Source organism: Aulonocara stuartgranti, assembly GCF_965226115.1.
Source record: "Aulonocara stuartgranti genome assembly, chromosome: 9".
Lineage (NCBI taxonomy): Eukaryota > Metazoa > Chordata > Actinopteri > Cichliformes > Cichlidae > Aulonocara > Aulonocara stuartgranti.
In genome coordinates this window covers 22,156,421-22,178,899 of record NC_138960.1, presented here as the reverse complement: position 1 = coordinate 22,178,899, position 22,479 = coordinate 22,156,421, and the positions used below count along the sequence as shown (strand labels likewise).

The 22,479-nt window shown below is 40.2% G+C and overlaps 2 protein-coding genes across 2 annotated transcripts in view; one reads left to right on the top strand and one right to left on the bottom strand.

The window, feature by feature from the left end:
• The window catches only part of emilin2b (elastin microfibril interfacer 2b), a 12,434-nt gene extending 8,365 nt beyond the window's left edge, over positions 1-4,069 (top strand). The window contains exons 5-9 of the mRNA XM_082546025.1: positions 1,928-2,137; positions 2,215-2,268; positions 2,349-2,399; positions 2,480-2,596; positions 3,348-4,069. Of these exons, the coding sequence (XP_082402151.1) occupies positions 1,928-2,137; positions 2,215-2,268; positions 2,349-2,399; positions 2,480-2,596; positions 3,348-3,679 (764 nt within the window). The 3' untranslated portion in view covers positions 3,680-4,069. The remainder of the gene's footprint in view (positions 1-1,927; positions 2,138-2,214; positions 2,269-2,348; positions 2,400-2,479; positions 2,597-3,347) is intronic.
• On the bottom strand, positions 4,045-22,479 carry LOC309714000 (phosphatidate phosphatase LPIN2-like). The gene is made up of 20 exons (XM_082546026.1): positions 22,397-22,479; positions 14,578-14,778; positions 13,141-13,236; positions 12,752-13,050; positions 12,548-12,664; positions 12,277-12,400; positions 11,730-12,204; positions 11,023-11,122; positions 10,694-10,881; positions 10,009-10,102; positions 9,846-9,915; positions 9,681-9,764; positions 9,357-9,436; positions 8,685-8,841; positions 7,971-8,119; positions 6,915-7,001; positions 6,677-6,829; positions 6,076-6,190; positions 5,847-5,950; positions 4,045-5,745 (listed from the first exon to the last, which is right to left on the bottom strand). The coding sequence occupies exons 2-20, from the start codon at positions 14,767-14,769 to the stop codon at positions 5,601-5,603; spliced, it is 2,829 nt and encodes a 942-aa protein (XP_082402152.1). The 5' UTR covers positions 14,770-14,778; positions 22,397-22,479; the 3' UTR covers positions 4,045-5,600.

Below are 22,479 nucleotides of genomic sequence, written 5' to 3'. Positions count from 1 at the left end.
CTCATAGTTAAGCAGTTGCGTTTTACAAAAATACGCCCTGCCTTCAGTTGTCACGAGCAAGAAAATTAGCAATAACAAAGCCATTCTCTCTTTTGTATCAGATTATAAATATATTTCCTTCTGTGGTAAAGTTGGACATTTTAACATGGGAATCTAAAAGCACTGCTTCCAAAAAAAACTGACACCAGCACAGCACCACAGCATTGCTTGGCCCAAAGTTGAAACTGCTGTTCTCAGTGGCTTTGGGAGGGGGTACTACAAAAATTACGCTGATGATTTGCAGTTGCAGCCTACAGATTCCACCCATCATGACTTTCTTCCCTCGTAAAGTATCCCAACTTTTGCTACATAAGGCTAAGTAACGATTGGTTCTCTAAACCTACCAAAAACTTGGCAATTGACTTGCTTATGGAGTCAGCCTCAAGTGTAGATACTGCAGTTTTGGCACTTTGTGTTGGATTAGTTTTTAGGCCCAGAAGTTGCCACTTCATCAGTGTGCAGGATTGCTTATTATGCATCAGTCACATTTCTGTATTTTATGTGCATGTACATATAGCAGTAGATGTAGCTTTTATATTAGATGGTATAAAAATTATACCATCTGAAAATTATAACCGGTTTTATATCAGGAGGTGTTAATCATCTTATTATAGCAGATTTCTGTTCACAGACATGCTATACTCACTGGACACTTTATTAGGAACACCTGTTTATCTGATCAATCCAACTATCTAATCACACTGGACCAACTCATTGTTTTTAGGCATGCAGGCATGATGAAGATTGCCTGCTGAAGTTCAAACCCAGCATCAGAATGTGTCTCTGAATGGGATGGTTGTAGGTGCCAGACAGGCTCGTCTGAATATTTCAGAAACTGCTGATCTGCTCTCTAAGACTTAAAGAAAATGGTCAGAAAAAGAAAAAACTTAGCAGCAGTTCTCTGGGTGAAAGTGTCTTGTTGATGTCAGAGGAGAGTAGCCAGAGTGCTTCAAGCTGACATGAAGGAAATAATAACTCAAATAACCACTCATTACAACGAAGGTATGCAGAAGAGCATCTCTGAATATACAAGACATTGATTCTTGAAGCAGATGTGCTACAGAAGCAGAAGACCACTCTGGCTGCTACTTCTGTCAGATAAGAACAGGAAGCTGAAGCTACAGTTGACACAGGCTCAACAAAACTGGAACAGTGTTTTCCGATCTGATGAATCTCCATTTCTGCTGCAGCATTCAGATGTTAGGGTCATAACCTTGCATAAACAGCCTGAACCATCCTGCCTTATAGCTACAGTGCAGGTTGGTGATGGTGGTGTAATGGTGAACCTCTCCATCCCTTTATGAATACACGGTTTCCATCTTCTGATGTCTGCTTTCAGGAGGATAAAACAACATCAAATCCCAAAGCGATTTCTTGAACATGACAAGGAGTTCTAGGCACACAAATGCCCTCTACAGTCACCAGATGTCAACCCAGCAGAGCACATTTGGGATGTCCTGAAACAGGAAATTCACATCATGGATGTGCAGCTGGCAAATCTGCAGCAACTGCTCAGTGCTGTCATGTTTAACAAGGACCAAAATCTGAGGAAAGATACCAGCACCTTGCTTAAAATGTGCCATGAAGAATTAAGGTGTTTCTTAACTCATTCACTGCCAGCCATTGGCAGTGAATGAGTTAAACCCATTGACTCATTCACTGCAATTGACGGCTATAGACGTCAATGGCAGTGAATGAGTTAAGATAAAGTAGCATCAAATGTAATATTAGAAAGATGACTGCAAGAATGTGCCACTGAGTTATAGGCATGATGTTTAACAAATCAGCTGGTTGTGTATCGTCTCTTAAAGCATCTGCCCTCCAGACATGTGTTTTTCACCGACCTTTAGCCTTTTCCCAACCCTCACTCCATATCTATTCTATTCAGGTGCTCCGGTTAGAGTGTTTGACACAAGACAGCCCCAGGGGTCAAGTAAAGGGCCCAAGGTATTTGCTGGCCCCATGAATACCTCACTCTCGGAGCTGCCTGTGATGGAAACCGGAGAGGCGGGACCCCCCGGAGAGATGACTTCATCCAAGTTGCCCAAAGGAACAGATGGGATCATGATGGCTGTTCAGGGTTTTGCTGGAGCTCCAGGTGGAGACACAACCACAACCGTACATGCAGTACACAACATTGTTTCGCGCAACTTATGTTTTTGTTTTATTTCGTAGCATCCCCACAAAAACCCACCGACATCCTCCAGACCAGAACTCATGTGAGCTCAGGTAAGTGTTCCTTTTTAAATGTCCTGCATTACAGCCGAGCGCAGGAAGAGTGAATGAAGCTGTTTTTATTTGATCAACAGATGTGAGCATGCCTCTCAGACCCCCTCCTCTGAAACGTGTCATGGCTTCAGGTCAGACTTTGATTATTCAAATTCCTGCCTCTGCTATCGTCATGTTTGGCAGCCTGTGATGTTTCCTTTCCTGTATTCAGGGGAGAAAGTGTCATTCTCAGCTGGTCTGACTCTTCCACCGTTTCAAGGAGTTGTCGGTATCATCCGATTCAACGAGGTGCTGGTCAATGATGGTGGACATTACGACCCTCAGACAGGTATCTGTTTTTTTAGTCTTACCCCACATTTTCCTCTGCATTTATAAATCAGTTGTTGTTTTTTTTGTTTGTTGATTTCAATTTTTCATTGATAAATTGTTTAAGCTCAAACTATAAATGACCCAATTGCACCGGAGACACAAGTAATGTAGTTCTAGTGTTAAACACACTTTGAGGTAAGAAGCAAGTCAAAAAAGTTATTATTATGAAATGAAACTGGGCTTTTTGGCCCTTTTCCTGAAGTTTAGTGCAAGTGCTACCTTTTTGAATTTGGATAAAAGATGGTACATTTTATTTTGCAGGAATCTCTTCATTGATCGGCGTAACTTTGTGCTGAACATTGGGGGGGTCAAGAATAAATCTGGGTAAATTCCCAGATGATTAAACATGCAACTATTTTGCTGGTAATAACTGAAACGAGTAAAGAAAATCAACAGCCTATTTATGCAAGACAATTCATAATTTTATTGGCGGGGTTATACTGGTTAGGTCTGATTATTGGGGGGGGTCATAACCCCCCTAACCCCCCTGAAAGTTACGCCTCTGTGTTATTAATGAAAGACTTTAACTTATGAAGTTGCTGAAAATAATCTTGCTACAGGAAAAGCCAAGATTATTAGTCTGAATCCTCTGGAGCTCAGTAACTTTACAAAATGTAAACCAAATCGATTAAATAGTTGCATAAATATTGCAGTTTGTGCCACTGTGTTTGGTAAGAATCTCAACTAACTGCATCGTTATGTGTTCTCAGGCATCTTCACAGCTCCGATGGATGGCCGTTATCTGGTGACCGCTGTGCTGACACCCGAGCAAGGAGAGAAGGTTGACGCAGTCCTATTTGTGTCTAGTCGCAGCATCCAGAGGCTGAACTCTGCTGGTTTCATGTCTGGTGTCACAGCTCTGCATTCACACGAACTCTGTAACTGCACCAGTTCAACATCAGCGAGCCTGATTCTTTCACTGAGGCGAGGAGACCAAGTACGACTCGTCTTAAAAGCTGGAAAGCTCGCTGTCTCAGCCTCATCTGAGGTCGTGTCATCTTTCAGCGCTGCGCTTCTCTACCCCAGCACATCAAAGCGGTAGTTCCTCTGCTTTCAGAGACAACCGACACCTTAGAGTGAAGTGTGGTGCACATTACTGATGACATACTCGAGCTCATTGTGATGTTATAGCTATAATATAATTTAATCTCCAAATAACTGAGATGATTTCACTTCATGAGTATTAATATATAGTTTACACTGCATTTTTATTGTAAAATTTTAACATAGTTCTCAAATATTTGCTTGAGCATGCTAGTGTGTAGCAGTGGAAGTTTCCTCACATTCACAGAGTAATCAAGTAAACCACTAAGTTACTTTTTTTCCCCCTACTCTTAGCATCCCCCACGACTTTGAGGTAACAGAGACACACATGCTAAATGTATAAAATAAGTCTCGATCATCCTTTAAAGTCTCTTTTATTAATGCATCATCCAACATGTTTTAACTGTTTCAGTCCTATACATACTTTAAATATACTACTATGCATTAGTTATGTACAGCAAATCTGCATTTTGACACCTTAAAAAAAAATTACATTTCTGCTTTTGTATCATGTATTCATCAGAAATTTGGTCATTCTTTGTGCTCGCGCTGTTACATCAACACAAAGTAATCACAGCGATCTACAGAAAAGAACTCAAAGCAGCAGAAACTTTCCTTACTCTAAATGGAAAATTACCTTAAAACTTAAAAAAAAAAAAAAATTACTGTGTTCTCTTCACACAAAGTGTATTACTTTCATAGAAAGAGTGCAACAAATTTTACTGACAGTAACGTCTGCCAAAACATCAGTAAAAAATTAAAAATGAAGTGAAAATAATAAAATGATTTTCTAGTAGCAGCATTTTTTAAAATCACAGTAATACAGTTAAACCCCAAGCAAATCATTTCACAATTTTCTTCTTAGCATATTAATGCAAAATCCTTCAGCTTTTTAAAACTACACATTAAATAAGATTGTTATAAATAAAATAAGGCGGCAAAAGGATGCTTACGCAGCCGTTCTGCATACACCACTAAAATTTGCAAATATAACTCCATGACTCACCCGTACAAAATATTCAAATCATACCCAGTTTACATTTGTGATTTCCCTTCATATGTAGTCTTCTTGGGTTTGCTAAACTACTTCCAGCATTGCTGATGGTTTCACAACACTGTCCTTTTCATTTGTACGTGTGCCTTCAATGTGCCCTAAATGTGCTCCAGTTTGTCAAAAATACTAAATCTTTAACGTAAAATTTTCATTCTCAGGAAAAACTTGCAATATGGTCAGAATCGGTTGTGTTGGTTTAGCTAAAATCTGCTGCGTGCCAGCACACAACCGTGCTTCAGTCCACAGTGACAGTCTGATCCCGAGGAAAGAAAATCAAGGTACAAAATACAATAACAACGTGGGGAGAAAAAAAAAAAAAAGTCTCGTACCCAGACACCGAGCTCTTACACCACTGACGACCATCAACACCGAAGTTTTGGTTAAACTTGTAAAACACAAAAGTGTAAATAGTCAAAAAAAAAAGTGTGAAATAAAACTGCAGCAGTGCTGGAAGTAGACCAGAGGTGCACAAGGAGACGACCTTGAATGGGAAATTGTCCAAATTTAGATAAGGTGCAGTTTTTTTAAAACTGCATGAAGTCACAGGACTTTGTGATCATGCTTCGTATGTCGCACAACCTGATCACACCAACTGTTATAGCTCCACTGTCTATACAAGTCCTTAAGAAACTTCTGCTCCTGTAAGGAAAACTTTGCAAAAGCCTTCAGATAAAGTTTTTTTTCTGTGAAGTTTAAATAACGAGGCGCATGAAGGAAATATATTTGCAATATGGAGTGAATCAATACTCCAAACTGTCTTAGTGGTCTACAAAGCTCTCGGACATGTGAACGTAACTGGCATTAAGCCTTTGCAGAGTCAACAAAATAACCAGAGTTAAAGTGTTCGGGGGTCTGGTAGTCCAAGTTAAAGCAGCTCCTCGAGGCACACCTCAGCGATGGGCTCTCTCCAGTAAGAGAAGGAGCTGAACTCTGGGCAGCTGAAGGTTGCGTTGTGTTGTGTACTCCGCAGAGGGAAAACATGTTCCACCAGCTCACTCAACCGGCTGTATCTGCCAAAAAACAAGACAGCAGCAGTGAAAACAATGACCGTCTGTCTGAGAGAAACAGCTGGCAGACACAAACTGACTCCAGGGATGGGTCGCCTACTTACGATGTTTTATTGCCTTTGGCTTGTTCGAGGATCAGCTCCCCCTTGGGATTCACTGTGAATATTCGGCACGCAGGAACGCCCACTTTCTTATAGGCAAACACATCCTTGTATACAAAAGCAAAATGAGAAAAAGTATAATTTCATTCATTTATCATAAGAATTCAGTCAGATCTCAAAGAGAAAAACCTCAAAAGTACTAACAGCACAGGGACAAAATTGAGAAACTCACGCTTTCTCTGTTTCCAAAGGCAGCATAGAAGGGGTGTGTGTTTGGGAAGAACAAGTTCTTGATGTCTGTGAGGCATTCGATTTTGAACTTCTCAGGCTTCTTTTCAATGATTTCTCTAACAAGAAAAGAAAGAATTAAAGAATCAACCTCAGTCCTTCTGCTGCTGGAGTGTCCTTCTTTTAACTGAGCTCATTTTTCATGACTTTCAAACTCACTGAATGACTGAATCATCTAATGAGCAGCCACAATGCACGACACCGACAGGAGTTAAACTTTTCATTTTAATGATGCAGGCTAAAGATAATATTTGCAGGTTTTGTTTTTTCAAGTTTCTGGTCATCAGCTGCTCCACAGTGTGAGAACGTGTGACTGGAGCTAAAATAACATTTCATTAAAGGAAAAGAAAAAGCAAAATGATTGTAATTTGCATTGTGATAAAAGGCTTCCTCTATAACTCTGTTTTACAGTCACTGTTATTCTCTTGGGAAGCACAAACATTTATTTGTGCATCTTAAATCATGTATTCATTCTCAGCTATTCAAATAGCGCTGTTGACTGGAACAAGCAGTACATAAGACAAGGAAGGTTATTATTTTCTTACCTGTGGAAGGCTGAGAAGAGGCTGCTTGGGGAGAGGAGGAGGGGTCCCTGAGGCAGCAGAGTCCCTCTGTCGTTCACCCAGTGCAAATACCCTCGAGTCATGTCAGCCATGCCGATGGCTCGAGCCGAGCAGTACAGGAACTTGTAGCCATTCCTGCAGTGGAAAGATGTTCATGTTACTTGTTGACGTCTTTGTGGCCTAACAGAGTGTAGTCATGGAAACTGTTACTGTTTCTTACTCATGCACTGAGTGGTAAAGCTTAGCAATTCCCTGGTGGGTCCAGTCTTTACCAAGCTGAGGTAGAATCTGACCAAACACATCTGATCTGTGGGGAAAGTAGATGTAAAATACTATAACAGAGCTGAGCATAAAAATGATGAGTGGAATAGATACTGCAGATCCATATTTGATGACTGGATGCTGCGTATTATCAAACAAAACAAATTAGAGAAGTTTACCATCATAACACTCCAACCTGTACACTCAAGTATAAAAAATTTAAATGCCAATACAAGTAAAACATCTGTGATTAATTAAAATGAGACATTAAAGCTCAGAGAGCATATTCACCTTTAAAATTGGTTAAAATAGTGCTTATTACTTCAGACTGTATTTAAAAGACCACAAGTCACAAAAGTGTAGTGAGCCTGATGACACTGCACCCTGAGAGAGTAGCGATTGATCAACAACAAATTAAATAGGTAAAGAAAACACAATTTTATCATCTATTTTACACTAACTGGCACTAAATGAACTTCTTTATTTAGATATTAAACTAGAGATTGAGACAAGCATGTTAGGAAAGTGTTTAAATACTACAATGATACACAAAATCTGTTTGTTTGTCCACAAACTCCTCCAAACTTGGCACACAGGTACATCTTTGGCCCCTGGAGGTTCTCATCTATATCATATATAATGGTGTCATCCTGATGCATAGCAACCACCTCATAATGGGCTAAAATGGCCTGTTTTTAGCATTTATGCATCTATAGCACCAAATAAACAGAACTCTTGCCTCCATGTCTTTTACTGGTCCAAGTGACAAGGTTTGTGCTTAGCAATATGAACTCCACAGGCTTGTCTATTGACCTCTAAAGTCTGAGCAGAGAAACTGCAGTTCTGACTGTGCAGAAAGGCAAATTAGTACCCTTTTAGCATGCCGTTGCTGATAAATATTTTGCCCTGTGCACTCTACTATATGCCGTAAAGCATATAAGACTCAAAACACTCTGAAATCTCATGAAATAAAGACAATACAAAGTATTTATTTCAGTATACTTATTCCCCATACTTGGTGATGGTCCCATCGATGTCAGAAATGATGACCTTGTCGTCCCAGTTCCACAGGTAGATGGTCCCTGCACAGCGACACGTTCCCTGGTACTGAGTGGTTATGCTAAAGGTCATATCATTTGGCCCCTCTCTTAACTTCAGGCTGGCCTGTAAGAGACACAATGATTAAAGTTTTCTTTTAAACACAAATACTACACCAAAAAGTGTGAAAGTGAAGTATTACTTGCAATATAAGATACCTTCCACTACATGAGTAACTGAGCTTGATAAGAATGCTGGATATAATACATTTGTTCATTTAACATCCTGCTATTGTGGCCACTAAATCTTAGCATTTCATTTACCTAATAGAGACCATAAACTTAAATGTAATTTAAGGCTCCCCCCCCTTATTGTTCACATTCTCACTTATCAGCATGTTTATATATGTGTGTGCTATCTCTGTCACTTTCTGCATGAATGCCTGTGCTTGTGTTCTAACATTTTACAAATCATCTTGATAAGATTTTACTACAGTTTGCATAAACATAGAAAACTCTGTTCTGTAGCTCAAAGCTGCATTGAGTCAATGATGGGATGTTTTGTAAACAAAATAAATAAAATATCTAATCTAGGGCTTTTCTCTGCACTTCACAGAAACAGAAATTAAACGACTCAAATGAGTCTGCTTGTAGTTTTTCCCAGTTAATCACTCAGCGGTGCGAGGTCTTACTATCTGATCGGACGAAAGGCGGAGGGATTTCTTGTAAGAGTGACACGGTTGTGGTGCTTGATTTTCCGTCTGCGCGCGCTCAGTAGGTGTTAAAGCAGGAGCCGCAGCATTCAGCTCTTTAGTCTCATCATCGCTGGACCACTCTGAAGCTTTCTGCCTGTAGAGGAGAGTACAGCCTGAAGAAGACCAGCAAATGGTGTCAAGAGTAGAGAAAATGGGCCTTGGCCCAGAAAAGAGTTAAGTCATTGTGAAGCAACGTCAAAATAGGCACAATAGCAGGACAATTCAGTGACATATTTATGCTATATCAAATATCTTTCAGGGAACGAAACTCCACCTTGCAGCATCATTTATAGTCAAAAGAGGGCAGCAGACCTGCTAATTCATTTACTTAAAGTATTCATTTGCCCTTGACACAGTTTACACTGAAACTGAAAGCACTTTCAATGATTTCTACAATAGTTAAAGATAGAATCTGCTAGTTCAAACTAATGTTTAAACTGTTTTTTGTTTGGTTCCTGGACTCGTACTGATTTAGAGTTATGTAATGACAGCACTGCATGCTGACTAACATGCTAATCCACCCTCTGTGGGACATGTTTACCCAACACTGCTCGTCCTGATGTGTGACTGTAGTGTTGTGAGGAAGCCAGAGCTTTGTTGCTGACTCACTGTGTTTCTGGGGCCTGGTGGAGGGAAGGGCTCTCTGTGGTCAGAGACTCCTGTCTCTCTAACTTGGTCTCTAATGATAACTAAATAGAAAAAAAAACAAAAAAAACAATGTGCAGTAAAAGTTTGTTTCATAAGGTAGTGAAGAGTCTTTACATAATGATGCAAAGCAGTGAGTGATGTAATGGTTACTGATGCATTTAGGTAACCTGTTTCTCATCTAACTCACGTCATTTACAATTCAAAGCTACTGATTACTGCCCGCTACACTCGAAAATAGGAGTGTTACATAAAAAGTAAGAAGTTATTAATTTCATAGAAACACACCTGCTTCACGCTGCTCTTTCTCCAGAACCACCAGCGTCCCGACTTTTTTGGCATTTTCTCCTTCACCCAGGCCTCCTCTGTAGCCTGTCAGTCAAACAACAGAAGCATATGTATAAGTGTGCAGATGTAAGCAGATAAATCTTAAGACTTTACACTAAAGGATACCTTTGGCAGGTTCTTCTGGAAAGCTTGCATACTGAGTATCAATGGTGCTGCCAGTGTCCAGTTATAATACCTGAAATATAAGGAGGTATAACACCTGGATGTTCCAAAGATTATAAAAAACATTGATGAAACAGTGCACCTGTTGGTTAGCAGGAGGACTCACCTGTTTGCAATTCTGACCACCAAATTAGGATTATCAATAATTGCTGGATTCTCTGCAAAGTCATTGTAGGTTATGATGTGCTCCATGAATTTTTCTGGAAGAAAAGAGAGCATCGTGAGCCACACTAAAAATAAAGATGCCAACCCATACTGCAAACTAATATTGCAGAGGAGCTGTAAGTGAAAAACATATATACCCTGCTTTTCTTTTCAAAATAATTCAAAGCTTTATTTGTTTCGCACAAGTTTAATAACTGATATGGAAAATTAAAGTTTGACCTCTTGCACATCTGCATTTTCCTCAAACATAAACTTCTGTGTTAAACATGTGTCCTTGGCTATAAACCTTCAATTTTTAGCTCAAGAGGCTAAAGGCAGGTCAACAGGTAACAAGTGCAACCAGGAGCATGCTCGCTGTTTTTCGACATTCACGGCTGCGTACAATGACTTTGTCCTTCAGGGTGAGACGGTTATTCCTGCTAAAGGAGTTCTACTGTAACATCTTGACAACATTTAGAGTGACGGTGCATGTCATTGGGTGCTGGCCTGCCCTACACACCAGATTTGCCTGCCTTCAACCTCCCCAAAGTGAAAATGACACACTGGCAGAGATCCAGCACGTAATCCAGAGGGCACAAGCACAAGGTGTCAGAGTCAGACTTCCAGGGAGGGAAAGCTACAGCTACCTTTAGAGATCTCCGAGTTCTCACCGACGCCTCCACACAGTGACAGTGTGACATCAGGCAGGTCTCCAGCAGAGTCAGACAGACACTCAGTGCCACTGTCTGCTGCTGCACTCCCCACTGACTGGGGTGACTGGGATCCAGAGCGTTGTCCTGTCTCCACCCAGTGTTTATTGACCTGTTCTGACTCACTGAAACAAGAGTGCAGGTTTAGACACTAAAATCAGAAAGTAGTTTTCATATTTGTGTTTCAAAAGTATACAGTGTTTATTTCACCATGTCTAAGGGTGCAGGACAGAACAGGGTAGCTGAAAGGGTTTCCAGGTATGTACCTTTTTGGGAAGTACCGGGCAGCAACGTCAGGCTCGAGTGCGGTGAGGTCTTCCAGGTAAATATCTTCTGGTCCCTGATGTTGGCTCCTCTTCCTCACAACTTTGTGAAATGAAAACAAAGGGTTGACTTCTTTGAAATTGCTGACTTTTTTTTTTTCACTTCACTTTCGCGTACAAAATGCAGCCCCAGACAGAGTATGAACTCAGGCCGGAACAGAAACCACATCCTTCCTGTCAGCATTCACATACTCTGAATGGGTTCAAGTCAGAAAGAGTGTCTCTGAAAAATTCTCAACTTTTTCCTCATCTTGGACTTATTTGTATGGATTGTTTCTTATGATATTTGCTTTACATTTTCAGGGACCGATTTAACAGTTTATTAGTAGCTCTTCTCTCAAAAACAGGGAACTGCTGGGTCTCTTTTTGTAGTCTTTTCTTATCCTTGTGATTAATATTATACTGTGCCAGGGGGATCAAGTAAGGGAGGACCTCTCTTTGTAATAAAATGAAATGAAAGATTCAAAGCCTCCCTCCTCCTCATCTAAACAATTCTCCCACACTTCTAAGAAGACATGCTTCTGCATCAGAAATTGCAGGAAAGCTTTCTCCTGCTAATGATTTGTTTAAACTTTTCTATATTAAATCTGTAGGTTTAAACAAATTCCTTTAGTATATATGACATTTTCAGATTAAGGTAAAAGTGTTACCCCTTCTCTTGATGGGTGAGTCGGTGGCTTTTGAATTGGCACTTGGATCAGGACAAACAGCTGCAGAGTCTCCGGTCTGGTTACTACCTGCGCTGGCAGTCGAGCTGCTGTCCTGGCGGCTGGGAGATGAAGATGTCCACCTGGCCTTGCTTGCATTTTTTGCACTGAGGTCAGCATTGCTTGGGCAGGGCTCTGGTGTAAAGCTGCTCGATATCAAACTTGAAAGGTCTGGCTTGGGTTCTGTATTGTTTGCACCATGTGATGAAGCAGCAGGGGGCTGCGCTTTGCAGCTACATTCATCAGGTTTGATGGTTCGGGGCTCAGGTTTTACAATACTGCAAACGGGATCTGTTGTTCCCCGTCCTCCTCTGGACTCTTCCTCCATAGCTTCAGAGCTCAAAATAACCCTGAAGTGTGTGTTCTCTGAGGGAGTGATGGTCAAAGTCTTTGGCTCCCATTTTTCCTTTTTGTTGACCTGAACACAATAAATAGCTTTTAGAATTCTGAATGATATGAACTAGCACTAGTCCAAGTTTTAGACTCTTACCCTGGTAGATTCTGGAAATTCCCCCCAGGTCCACTGCATGTGCGACTCAGTCCTGAGCATGCTCTCTGACGGCTTCACCATCAGCTCAGAGTCACTCTTCGGTGACATGGGCTCAGGCACCTCCCTGATATAAGAAAAATAAAAGCTCTAATGATGCTGTAGGAATAATTTGTTTTATTCAGCCCAGTCTGATTTAATGTGTAAGTGTTTGATCTTTCTGCTTGTAGGAACTCTGTAAACATCTGAATGGACGAAACAGAAAAGGCCATACGTAGTGCAGGGCGACCAGTCGCCATCAGAGAATGGGTAGCTGTCCCATTCAAGGGCGGTGAGTGGGGAATGCTGTCTGTGGTCCATATTTTCCTTCATTGCAGACAGTGAAGATGCTCTGAGGACAGGAAACAACAAATGAATAATTTAGTTACATTGAAGAACAGGTCAAATTTCAATTTTCAGAGTAAACATGTCTCCTCACCGTCCACTCTGTGCATTTTGCTCTTCATCTGAACTGAGATCACACAGCTCCAGCTCCCCGGCTGCAGACGCCGTCGTTTGCTCCTCCTTACGTGGCTCAGCTTTGTGCTTTCTCCTGCGTCTCTTCTTCTTTTTACCAGCTGAATTGGAGCAGGGGTGGAGGTTTACAGAGACTGGCTCTTCCAGACTGAGGGGCTGGCTGGTCTCTGCTGTTGTTCCCCCACATCTGGATTCTCTGCTCCTGAACAGAGGCTCTTCTGTAGGGATAGGTGAGGTCACCAAATGGGCTGGAACAATCTCCTGTTTCAGAGAAAAAAATAAATACATGTACAAAGAGCAACGATAGATAATTCAGCTCAATTTTATTCATATTATGTGGGTAAAATTCACATTGTTCTGCTCCGTCTCCTGGACAAAGAAGGCCTCTCCATTGTCTCCAAGCTTCATGTGTAGCTCCACAGGTTCTCCATTGATCTCTATATCAATCTGCAGTCAAACAACATTTCAAAAGATGCTTAAACTCTGTTCTCCTCAGATGGCCTCAGATTTTTTTTACCAAACCCTAATGAGAAAAGCACAATATGTATGTCGTCACAGAAGCTTTAGAGTTAAGCCACAGAGAAAACTACTCGCCATGACTTCTGCCTATTATTTAAAACAAACAAGCCATAAAGGCTCTCAGCATTAAATCCCCCAAATTATTGGTATTAACACCCAAGTGTGTTCAGTGAAGTACAGTAAGTGCTCTGTTTCACGCATTCACCAAAAGTTGGTCAGACTAAAGAAAAAACAACTGTGTTTCTCCTGCTAATGTTAATGTTAGCTGTGTTTTCCTGGTATCCAGTCATCTGCTGATTTTAGTGATTATTGGCCTCCATTTTTAAGCCATCTTCAAGTATTGGTGCTCAGTGCAGGGAATCAGCAGAGGCACTGATGATCTCATAAACAAATGCATGGAATTCCAGAAGGAACCCAGGGACTCAAATAAAGGTTTTCATTTTTTAATTTTCCATTGATCTGCTCCAATACTGGAAATAACCTGTTCTTTAAACCATGAAAAAAATGTTTTTCATAATTCTCTTCTACTTTAAACTCAGCTGTGCTGATTAAGTGACTCCCAGCACCTTTAAATTGTCACACGGTGCAGGGCATTTAACACCTGTGTTCTATTTTTTCCTGCTTGGTTTGTAGTAAGAAATGTTTTAAACCTCTCTGTGATTTACAGAGTAAGTGAAAACATCTTCAGTCAACCACAGACTACTTCCTGTTCCTGTCAGTCCTTCCTGCAAGTCTACAACAGACGGGCTTATTCTATATGTAAGACAAGGTTTTTGAAGAGGATGAAGCTCGATCAGCTGGGAATAAGAGGCTGAATTGAGCTTTAGTCTATGTATTCTGTCTCCATCCTCAGTTACCCACTATACAGAGGCTATAAATAGAGAGAGTGCAGTGTGCTCTTGTTAGAAGCAGAGAGTGGATTGGATGATAATGTGGTTGAGATGGAAAGAGAGAGGCAAAGAGCAGTCAGATGACCAGAAAATCTATTGTGCAGCTTCTTGATAACACACAGGTTCATTGTGCAACCTTGGACACCCCACATAATATAAAATTAGCCATTATGATCTATCTAAAAACATTTCTATGGTCGTTTTTGTTAACATTTAAACAGACATGTTTTACATTTATTTTAAAATCTGCTCCAGGATACCGAAATGTTTAGGTTCAAATATTTCCTTCAGAGCAGAGCAAGCACGCTTTCATTTAAATTCACCGCACACATTTGCAGATTTTTACACCTGTGCACTTCTACTTGAAGCAGACACTCACTACTTTCTCCCTGGAGCGCAGCACCCCCAGTTTTCCAAAGCGGACGTGGAAAGGAGAGCACTGGAACGTCCCATCGGGCTGTCGGACCACAATCACGTCAATGCAGCCTGAGAGAGTGGCCTGATTGATCCCTTTATAGAGCTCCTTTACTGTCACCAGCACCTGGCCTGCCAGCTGCCCCACATAGTTCATGGTGTTCACCTGTCAGCAAAAATAGCTTTCGTTAATTTACACTTTACCTTCCAACCCCTTATATTGTCTGGATTAACAGCAGAATAAAATCATGAGGTCATTTTTGTGTCTTTCTAGGACATGGTTCCTGTCGTGAGGCCCCTGTTGTTCAGAATAGCCTGCAAAGGAAATGCATGCCAGTCCCTAAACACAGTGGCTCTGTCCCATTTTCTTAAAGAGTCCTAGGCGATCGAGACTTAATCAGTGCCTCAGATACAGCACCGAGGCAGCTGATGTAGAATTGACCAGAGAGCACGTTTTTGAAAGTGTTTCTGTGTCCACAAGGAGCAGAAGTTACAATCAATGGGACCCAACTTGGGTCACATCTAGTTAATCTCTCTGTAACCAGTTTGAGTGTTAACAACATAACAATCCTAAGCAGTTAGAAAAGACCTTTGTACAGTTTGTACAGCTAGCAATAAATCTGTGATAGTTTTATGTACAGTTTTACATAAACAAGCGAAACCTGTCTGACATGTCAGCCTGACTTTGTTAGAGGAAAAAGGAGTGATAAAACCTCAAATTTAGGTTAATTAAGAATTCAAAAAAATGCTACAATGAAAATAAAATGCATTGTTACACACTGGTAGCACAATTGTATTTTTATTGATATTCATAACTTTTTTATTTTTACTAACATTTCTGTACTTTTTATGCACATCATACTCACTAATCATCACCAGCACTGAAGCCTTAAATACATATAATTATATTATTCTCTCATCTTTAAATCCTCATGTCTGCTTCATCACCTTTTATTGTTGAAGGGGACATGAGGAATGCATTTTATATTAGTCACAGATCACTTTAGAAAAACATTTCTGGTATTTTGACTCAGTGGTTAAGCAGTCATTTTTATTTCTACCAGAGTTTATCAATGCTATAATGACATGTCATTAACAGCCATATTATTAATCTTCTCTGAATGTTTCAGGTCATTCATGTCTGCTGACTCAAAGCTAAGCAAAGTAAAATCATTCTTTTTTTGTTCTTTGTTTTCATTTTGTGCTATGAATCTCAAAGAATAGTCGAAAGGACACTACAACGCGTCCCTTATTACAATAAGGACCTCTGAAAGAGAATAACAATAATAATAAGATGTGAAAAGGTGGTACTCATGAGCTGGTAAAGTTTGGGGAATCTAATTTGAAACACAACCCAAAGATCATTGACATAGTCCATCCGGCTGACGATTCAATATCATTTGCTGTGGCAGGAGAGACGGCCAGATGAGGCAAAACCTTTTTGCATTAGATGAATTTGATTTGTGACCTGATGGTTTTCTATCTACTGGTGCTGAAAGATAACCCAATACAGAGGCAGTGCAGCACGAGTCCAAACTGTGTCAACTGTAAACTGTTAACACAGCGGGATCCCTTTTCTACTGGTATTCATACAACAACATTATCCCTGAATCCAAATGTAATAAGATATTTCTCAGTCGAGGTCTTCCATGAACACAACCCCTGTATTAGCTTGCATAATAAAGCACAAGTCAGTCAGTGTAATAGGACTCTGTACTGTGGACAGTCGGATATATTACAACTAAGTAAGAACTGCAACTTACCACCACTGCAGTACACAATTCTTGTACTGTGATGGTTTAAAAGTTTAAAATAAAAGCATAAAATTTACAATTTATGGACTCATCGTAGCTCAAACATGATGTGTATATGGACAAAGAGTTCACACCCAAGTGGATTAGGTTAAAAGGTTTGAAGGTGAACTCTGGCCTATGCTGTTTATAATCACAAAAGTCACTTCAGAAAAACCCACCAAATGCATTTTAAGGATATTTCTAACTTAAATAATATGCAGTGATTTCAACACTAATTTTATTTTATTGCATTTACTGTAAAATAGGGTTAATGCCTTTGATTTAAACATTTTAAGCGGTGTGTAAGTTTTAAATCTAGATTGAGTAAACAATGAATAAAAGAAACTTCTTACACAACAACACACAACACTACGACAATGTAAAAATACAATGTCATTGACTCAGATCACTGACAAAATCAGTTGTGGTTACATTTATCAGAACTGTCTCATGCGTCCCTCGTACACAAGCTATCACATTACACTTCCAGGTTACATTACGTCATTACTCCGGCTAATGCAGTTTTGGGGTTTCCTGCTTTTCTCATGTACGTTCGTAACACCACAGCAAACAAAGGCCATGTTTTCAGAGCTCAAATTTGTATTTACTGAACCTTATTTCATCCCTTCAGGACGTAAGTCGAAGTCATACAATTGTCATTATATGTTCTCATGTTGCTCAGCACCTACAATTACTGCGGTTTAATGTGAGTTCAGATGCTTTAATGTATGGGTTTGCAACAGGAAACATGACATGCAGATAAGGAGTTCTCATATTTGTGTGGCCTAAATGGTAAAAAAAAAAAAAAAAAAAAAATGTGTTATTGTGTTGTGTTTGGGACAACAATTAAGAGACTAGATGCGAGCTGCTTACCAGCTGCTTGGACTTTGAAACCATTCAGCCTCTAAGACCAGCAGCCAGTGTTCCAATTAAACTCTAATGCGATTAGACATTAGACCAAAAACATACTCAGCGAACTACAATCTGCTGATAATAGCTGAAAATGATGAATACGCAAAATGTGGTCCTTTGGAGATCCAGTCATATCTACAGCCATTAATTCTGCACATCAGGACCTTTTCATCAGTATCATGAACCTAACCTAAAGATAGCGTAAAGATGTTTAGTGATTGCAGCAGAAAGTAAAATGAAGTTAGGATTAAAGGACTGGAGCAGGTTTACAAGAGTAGATATATTCACATTAGATAAGATACCTACTGGGAAGCTGATCACACAGTGAACTGGCTGGAAAAAGCAAGGAAGGAAAACTTAATCCCTTTTCTTAATCAACTAATTTTTCTATAGAATCTAATTTCACCTTCTAATATTCCTCGTTATCAATGAAAATTCAATACATTTCTGTTGTCTTACACAAATTTTCCTCACTCTCCCTTTCCACTGACTCAACAGTCAAGTGAAATAATGATATACAGACTGACCAATAAATAAACACAGTATCATTCACAGATCCATCAGTTTCTCTCCTGCATTTCTTAAATAAATGACCACAAAAACACAAACACCAACCTTTACTCTTATTATAAAATGAGTAAAGGTGAAAAAGTCCACCTTTGCTCATACTATTCAGTAAGACAGAAGTCAAAGCAGCACCCCAACTCACTAGAGTCCAGAGGGACTTCAGGTGCAGACGCTGGTCCCGCTGCTCTACAGGTGTCCTTCCTGAGGACTCCATGTGCTCCCTCCTCCTTTACCCCCCTTGTCCTCCTCAAGCAGCCTGCTCCTGGTTTGTGCCATGCAGCACAGCTCCTCTGACCTTTCTACATGCACTGAGGGAAAAATTACCCCAGGCCTTAGCTAAAACGCTTACATAATCCAGCACCAGGCCCCCAGTCACAGACAACCTGTGCTTGAAATGTGTCTACAAGCAGTGCAAAACACCCTCAGGGAACACTTTGATCCAATGGATTTTGGTTTGAATAATAATTTACTCTACAAAATGTGAAAAACTATGCAGAACAACAGGTGCCAGAGCACATCACCATCCAAATATTTCATATTTAAGAATGCAAATGTAGGTCATGGACTAAACTAAATCTGATCTGTTGGCACAAGACATAGATAGCCGTTACTCATTCTATGGAAACCATGAATGTATATAGAATACCAGCAATGTATCTCAAACTTGGGTGTTCAGTGCTGAGAAGACCACAAAGGTTACTGAATGTTGCGTGGTGTTTAATGATACGATAACAGCATTACACTGTGTGCACAGAGTTCCTGTAATATCCTGTGACTTCCTGTCCTACTGTCAACCAAAGCAAGCTGTACCCTGAAAACTGCAACGCTCGTGTTGTGTTCAAAACAGAAGTGTCTAGATGAGAACACAAAAACAACAATCAGAGCTCCCTGTTGAGTGCTGTTGACCACAGTCTGCTTTATCTGCAATGCACATGACCAAATTTAGAATGAGTTCAACTCCCACAGCACTTCCGTCACACACATCATAAGCTCTATAAACAGACATGTGCATGTGAATTTGCAGAATGTAGATATGGGGCAAGACATTTGATTATTCTGGTATGTATTAAAAGTACAAAAGCCTAGTGACATTTAAACAGGCTCTGGTTGCATGTAGGTAAACTGTCAATTTACTTTACTGGCCACCATACTCTAGCTCTTTATTAGTTTTTCTCTAAGCTTTCTCCCTGCAGACAGAAAGTTAAGTCTTGGCCCAGATATCCCCAGGCTGCACTGAAAGTCTGAAAATACTGGCTGATATCCCCAGAGAATTTGGCCGCAGACTAGCTCATAGGTTCCCACATTAAAGATAGAATGGTATGATGTTCTGTACAGCTGGGGGGCCAAAGTGTGCAGACTTGAAATTAACTGAATTCATCCAGAACATAACAAGAATATACAAATCAAAAACAATATGGAGCCTTATTTTCCACTAGGAGGTGATTAAAAAACTACCCAAACTCATGATTTGCTTCATACCTACCAACAGCATAAAAGATGGACATCCTCTATTGTTCTACAAAGTGCCTTTATGAATACACATATGTTCTAAAACTAGATGTGGCAAGCAAGAGGTGAACGAGGATGTGAAACTGTACACTCATTTCAGCTTGTAACTGATAAGTTGTTGCCCAACAACTTGTCAGATACAACCAAAAAAACAAAACTAAAACATAATTTTCAATATGGACTTAACATTTTATTCACTATGATGTGAAACTAGAGATTGAGTCCATAAAGTCATCAGGAGAGTGTTTACAGACATGAAAGAGCGAGAGGGCAGAGGGCATGTGCTGCGCTGACCACTAGCTAGAGCGAAGGACAGTTTGTGTTGCGCTGGCCGCTGCGCTCTGCTTGTATGTCATTTTTTGCGGCTGCTCTACGTGTACTAGATACACCTGGTCCTTGTCATTTCAAAACATGTCTCTCTTTGACTTTGTATCCTCTACAAGAGTTTGTGTTGTATTAAATCAATCTATCTATCTATCCACGTAAATGTGTGTCAAAAAGTTCACCAAACTCGGATACGCACATGCTTTCTTCATAGTCTTCTAGACTTGTTTTTAATTGGTCAGGCAAAGGTACAGTCGAACTAGGTCAAACTTTGACCACACATCCCTGAGTACGCCACGCTGGCACTGCGCAGCAAGAAACCATCATTGTGCAGCGCAAGCAATAGAAATGAATGGATTTCAGAGAGCAGCACTGCACGTGCCAAATCATATGTAAATGAACACACAGGCCTAGACTGGTCTGCAATCATCTTGCAACCACTGGTCATGATGGAAAAATTGTATTCGCTAACCATGGTTCCCAGAGGTTGATGGCAGCCACTTGGAAAACGCTAACATTCCAGTCACGCAAGCCCTGGTTAGTTAGACTGGTTAGTGACTCCCTTGCAACCACCTGTCGATAGGGAAAAACCTGTATTTCCCAACAAGTTGGCCAAAAAGCTCCTTGTGATTGGTTTGGTCGCTAGCGTACTGCTGCGGTCATAGTTTAATGTAAGTGACGAACTTGTCTACTAGGGGAACTTTCTCCATTTCTCATCTGTGTCGTACTTTTTCCAAATTTTGCTACCACTGGGCTAGTTGTTTGAGAGTATTTGCAGACAAAGAAACAAACATAACCATAACAATTTGCTAGCAACCAAAGCAACAGCCAGACGCCTCCAGTAACCACTGCCAACCAGTTGAGGAATACGCATTTCCTTAGCAACCAGTGATCGTATCTCATCCAATATGGCAGACAGCTCTTGAGCAGACAGCACGTGTGCGCATGTCACGTAAGAAAACCTCAACTTAGCAGGAAGTCTTTGCACAAACAGAGTAGCATCATTCTGATATTTTTATTAACACAATTTCAGTCACAGTTTCACAATCTTTACACCTCTGCTATTCTGCCAGTGGGAGACATTTAAAAACAACAGAAAGACTATTCAGGACAACTAATCACGTATACACATTTAATTTAAAAAAAAAAAAATGGTCTTAACATGCGAAAATGCTAAGAATAATGTCAAGTACAAAAATCTACACCTCCAGGTGGGCTGGAACTAAATTATTTTCATATTTATTCATCTCTTTATCATTTTTTAAATATACCTTTAATTTAATTTAATATACCATTAATCAAGTGCAGAGGTTTACAAATTAACCAACCAAGCAAAAGGTCTCTGGTTCCATTCTGGGATGAGACATAAATCGCTTGTGTCAGGATGTGTAACAAACAAATCCCCCAAATCAAACATATGGAAACTACCCAGTGTGGAATCCCTTGTGAATAAGGGATTACCCATTTTGATTAATAAAATGTCCACGTTGCCACACATGTTTGTCCACCAAAAGAGTCAAAAACACACAGCTAACACTATAAAATACTTAGGATTGGTAACATAAATGCTAAATGATGAGTCACTTATCAGAAATGTCAATTAAAATATAATATAATGATTAACTTTTTCAGCAAAAATCCAAAAATAATTAAATAAAAACTAACTGGTAACGATGGTAAACAGCTCATCAGCAAATTAGTCAGCAGACCAACAGGCTTTTGCCTCAAATGTCAGCATTTGTGTGGGCGTCTTCCTCATTCAAAGGAATCAATTTGTATTAATATGATGTAACTTATGGCACAATACAAATATAACACAATAATATAATAAAAAGCTTTACTTTTTTGGTTGATTACAAAAATGGCTGGATACACATCCAGGACTCATCCTGGCCCGTCTCTCTGTATGGGGTGACAGGACTTAAAGAGGTGTTAATCCTGTTTACAAGATTAGGACAAATCTAGCTTTCCCTGTCTTGGCACGTTCCTACTGCTCACTACATCCAACTGTCCAACGTGATTGTGAGTCAGCCAGGTGTTGTTTTGACCAAGGTCGTGTTAAAGATCTGTTTTCATTAAAACCTTTCACCTATTCATAAAAGAAACATAGCAACACTGTATGGGTGTTTTTCACTTGACTTTCTGAAGCTGAAAATTCAAATAGGGCTTTATTTCAATTAAATAATGATTTTAACTGTTTGTTTGTTTTTAATTTAGTAATTTCCCACGTTTAAGTAGCTGTAAATAATTATGTTTGACATTTAGTCACTCCAAGCAGTAGGCTCCGTGCACCTGTAGATTACATTCAAATTCTGGTCTCTAAATACCCAGCTTTAGTTTAGTATTTCTGTAGTGAAACCTATGAGGCGTTTAAGGACACAGCTGACGGTTAACCTGACAAAACCGGCGCTTATTATAATTTAACAAAACGCGTTAGCGTCACAAACCTTCATTATCCTGCACAGGCTGACTTCTACTCGATATATCAACTGTCCACAAGCGACACTCAGAATCAAACAGGACTCATTAGTTACATACAAGCAAGCTAAATGTCTCCTTCAACCACTCCGCAGCAGCGGGGCAATATTTAAACTCGGGAAGTCAGGTTGTGCCTCTTTAAATTCTCCCCCAGCTCTTAAATGAGCGCAGTGAGGACAGCGAGCGGTTAAATCATCCTACCTGCTGGAGTACCGGCTCACCGCAGGGAGACACACCGTCACTCAGCCTCTCCGCCGGCAGTTTGCCGAGTCTCTCCGCCTCTA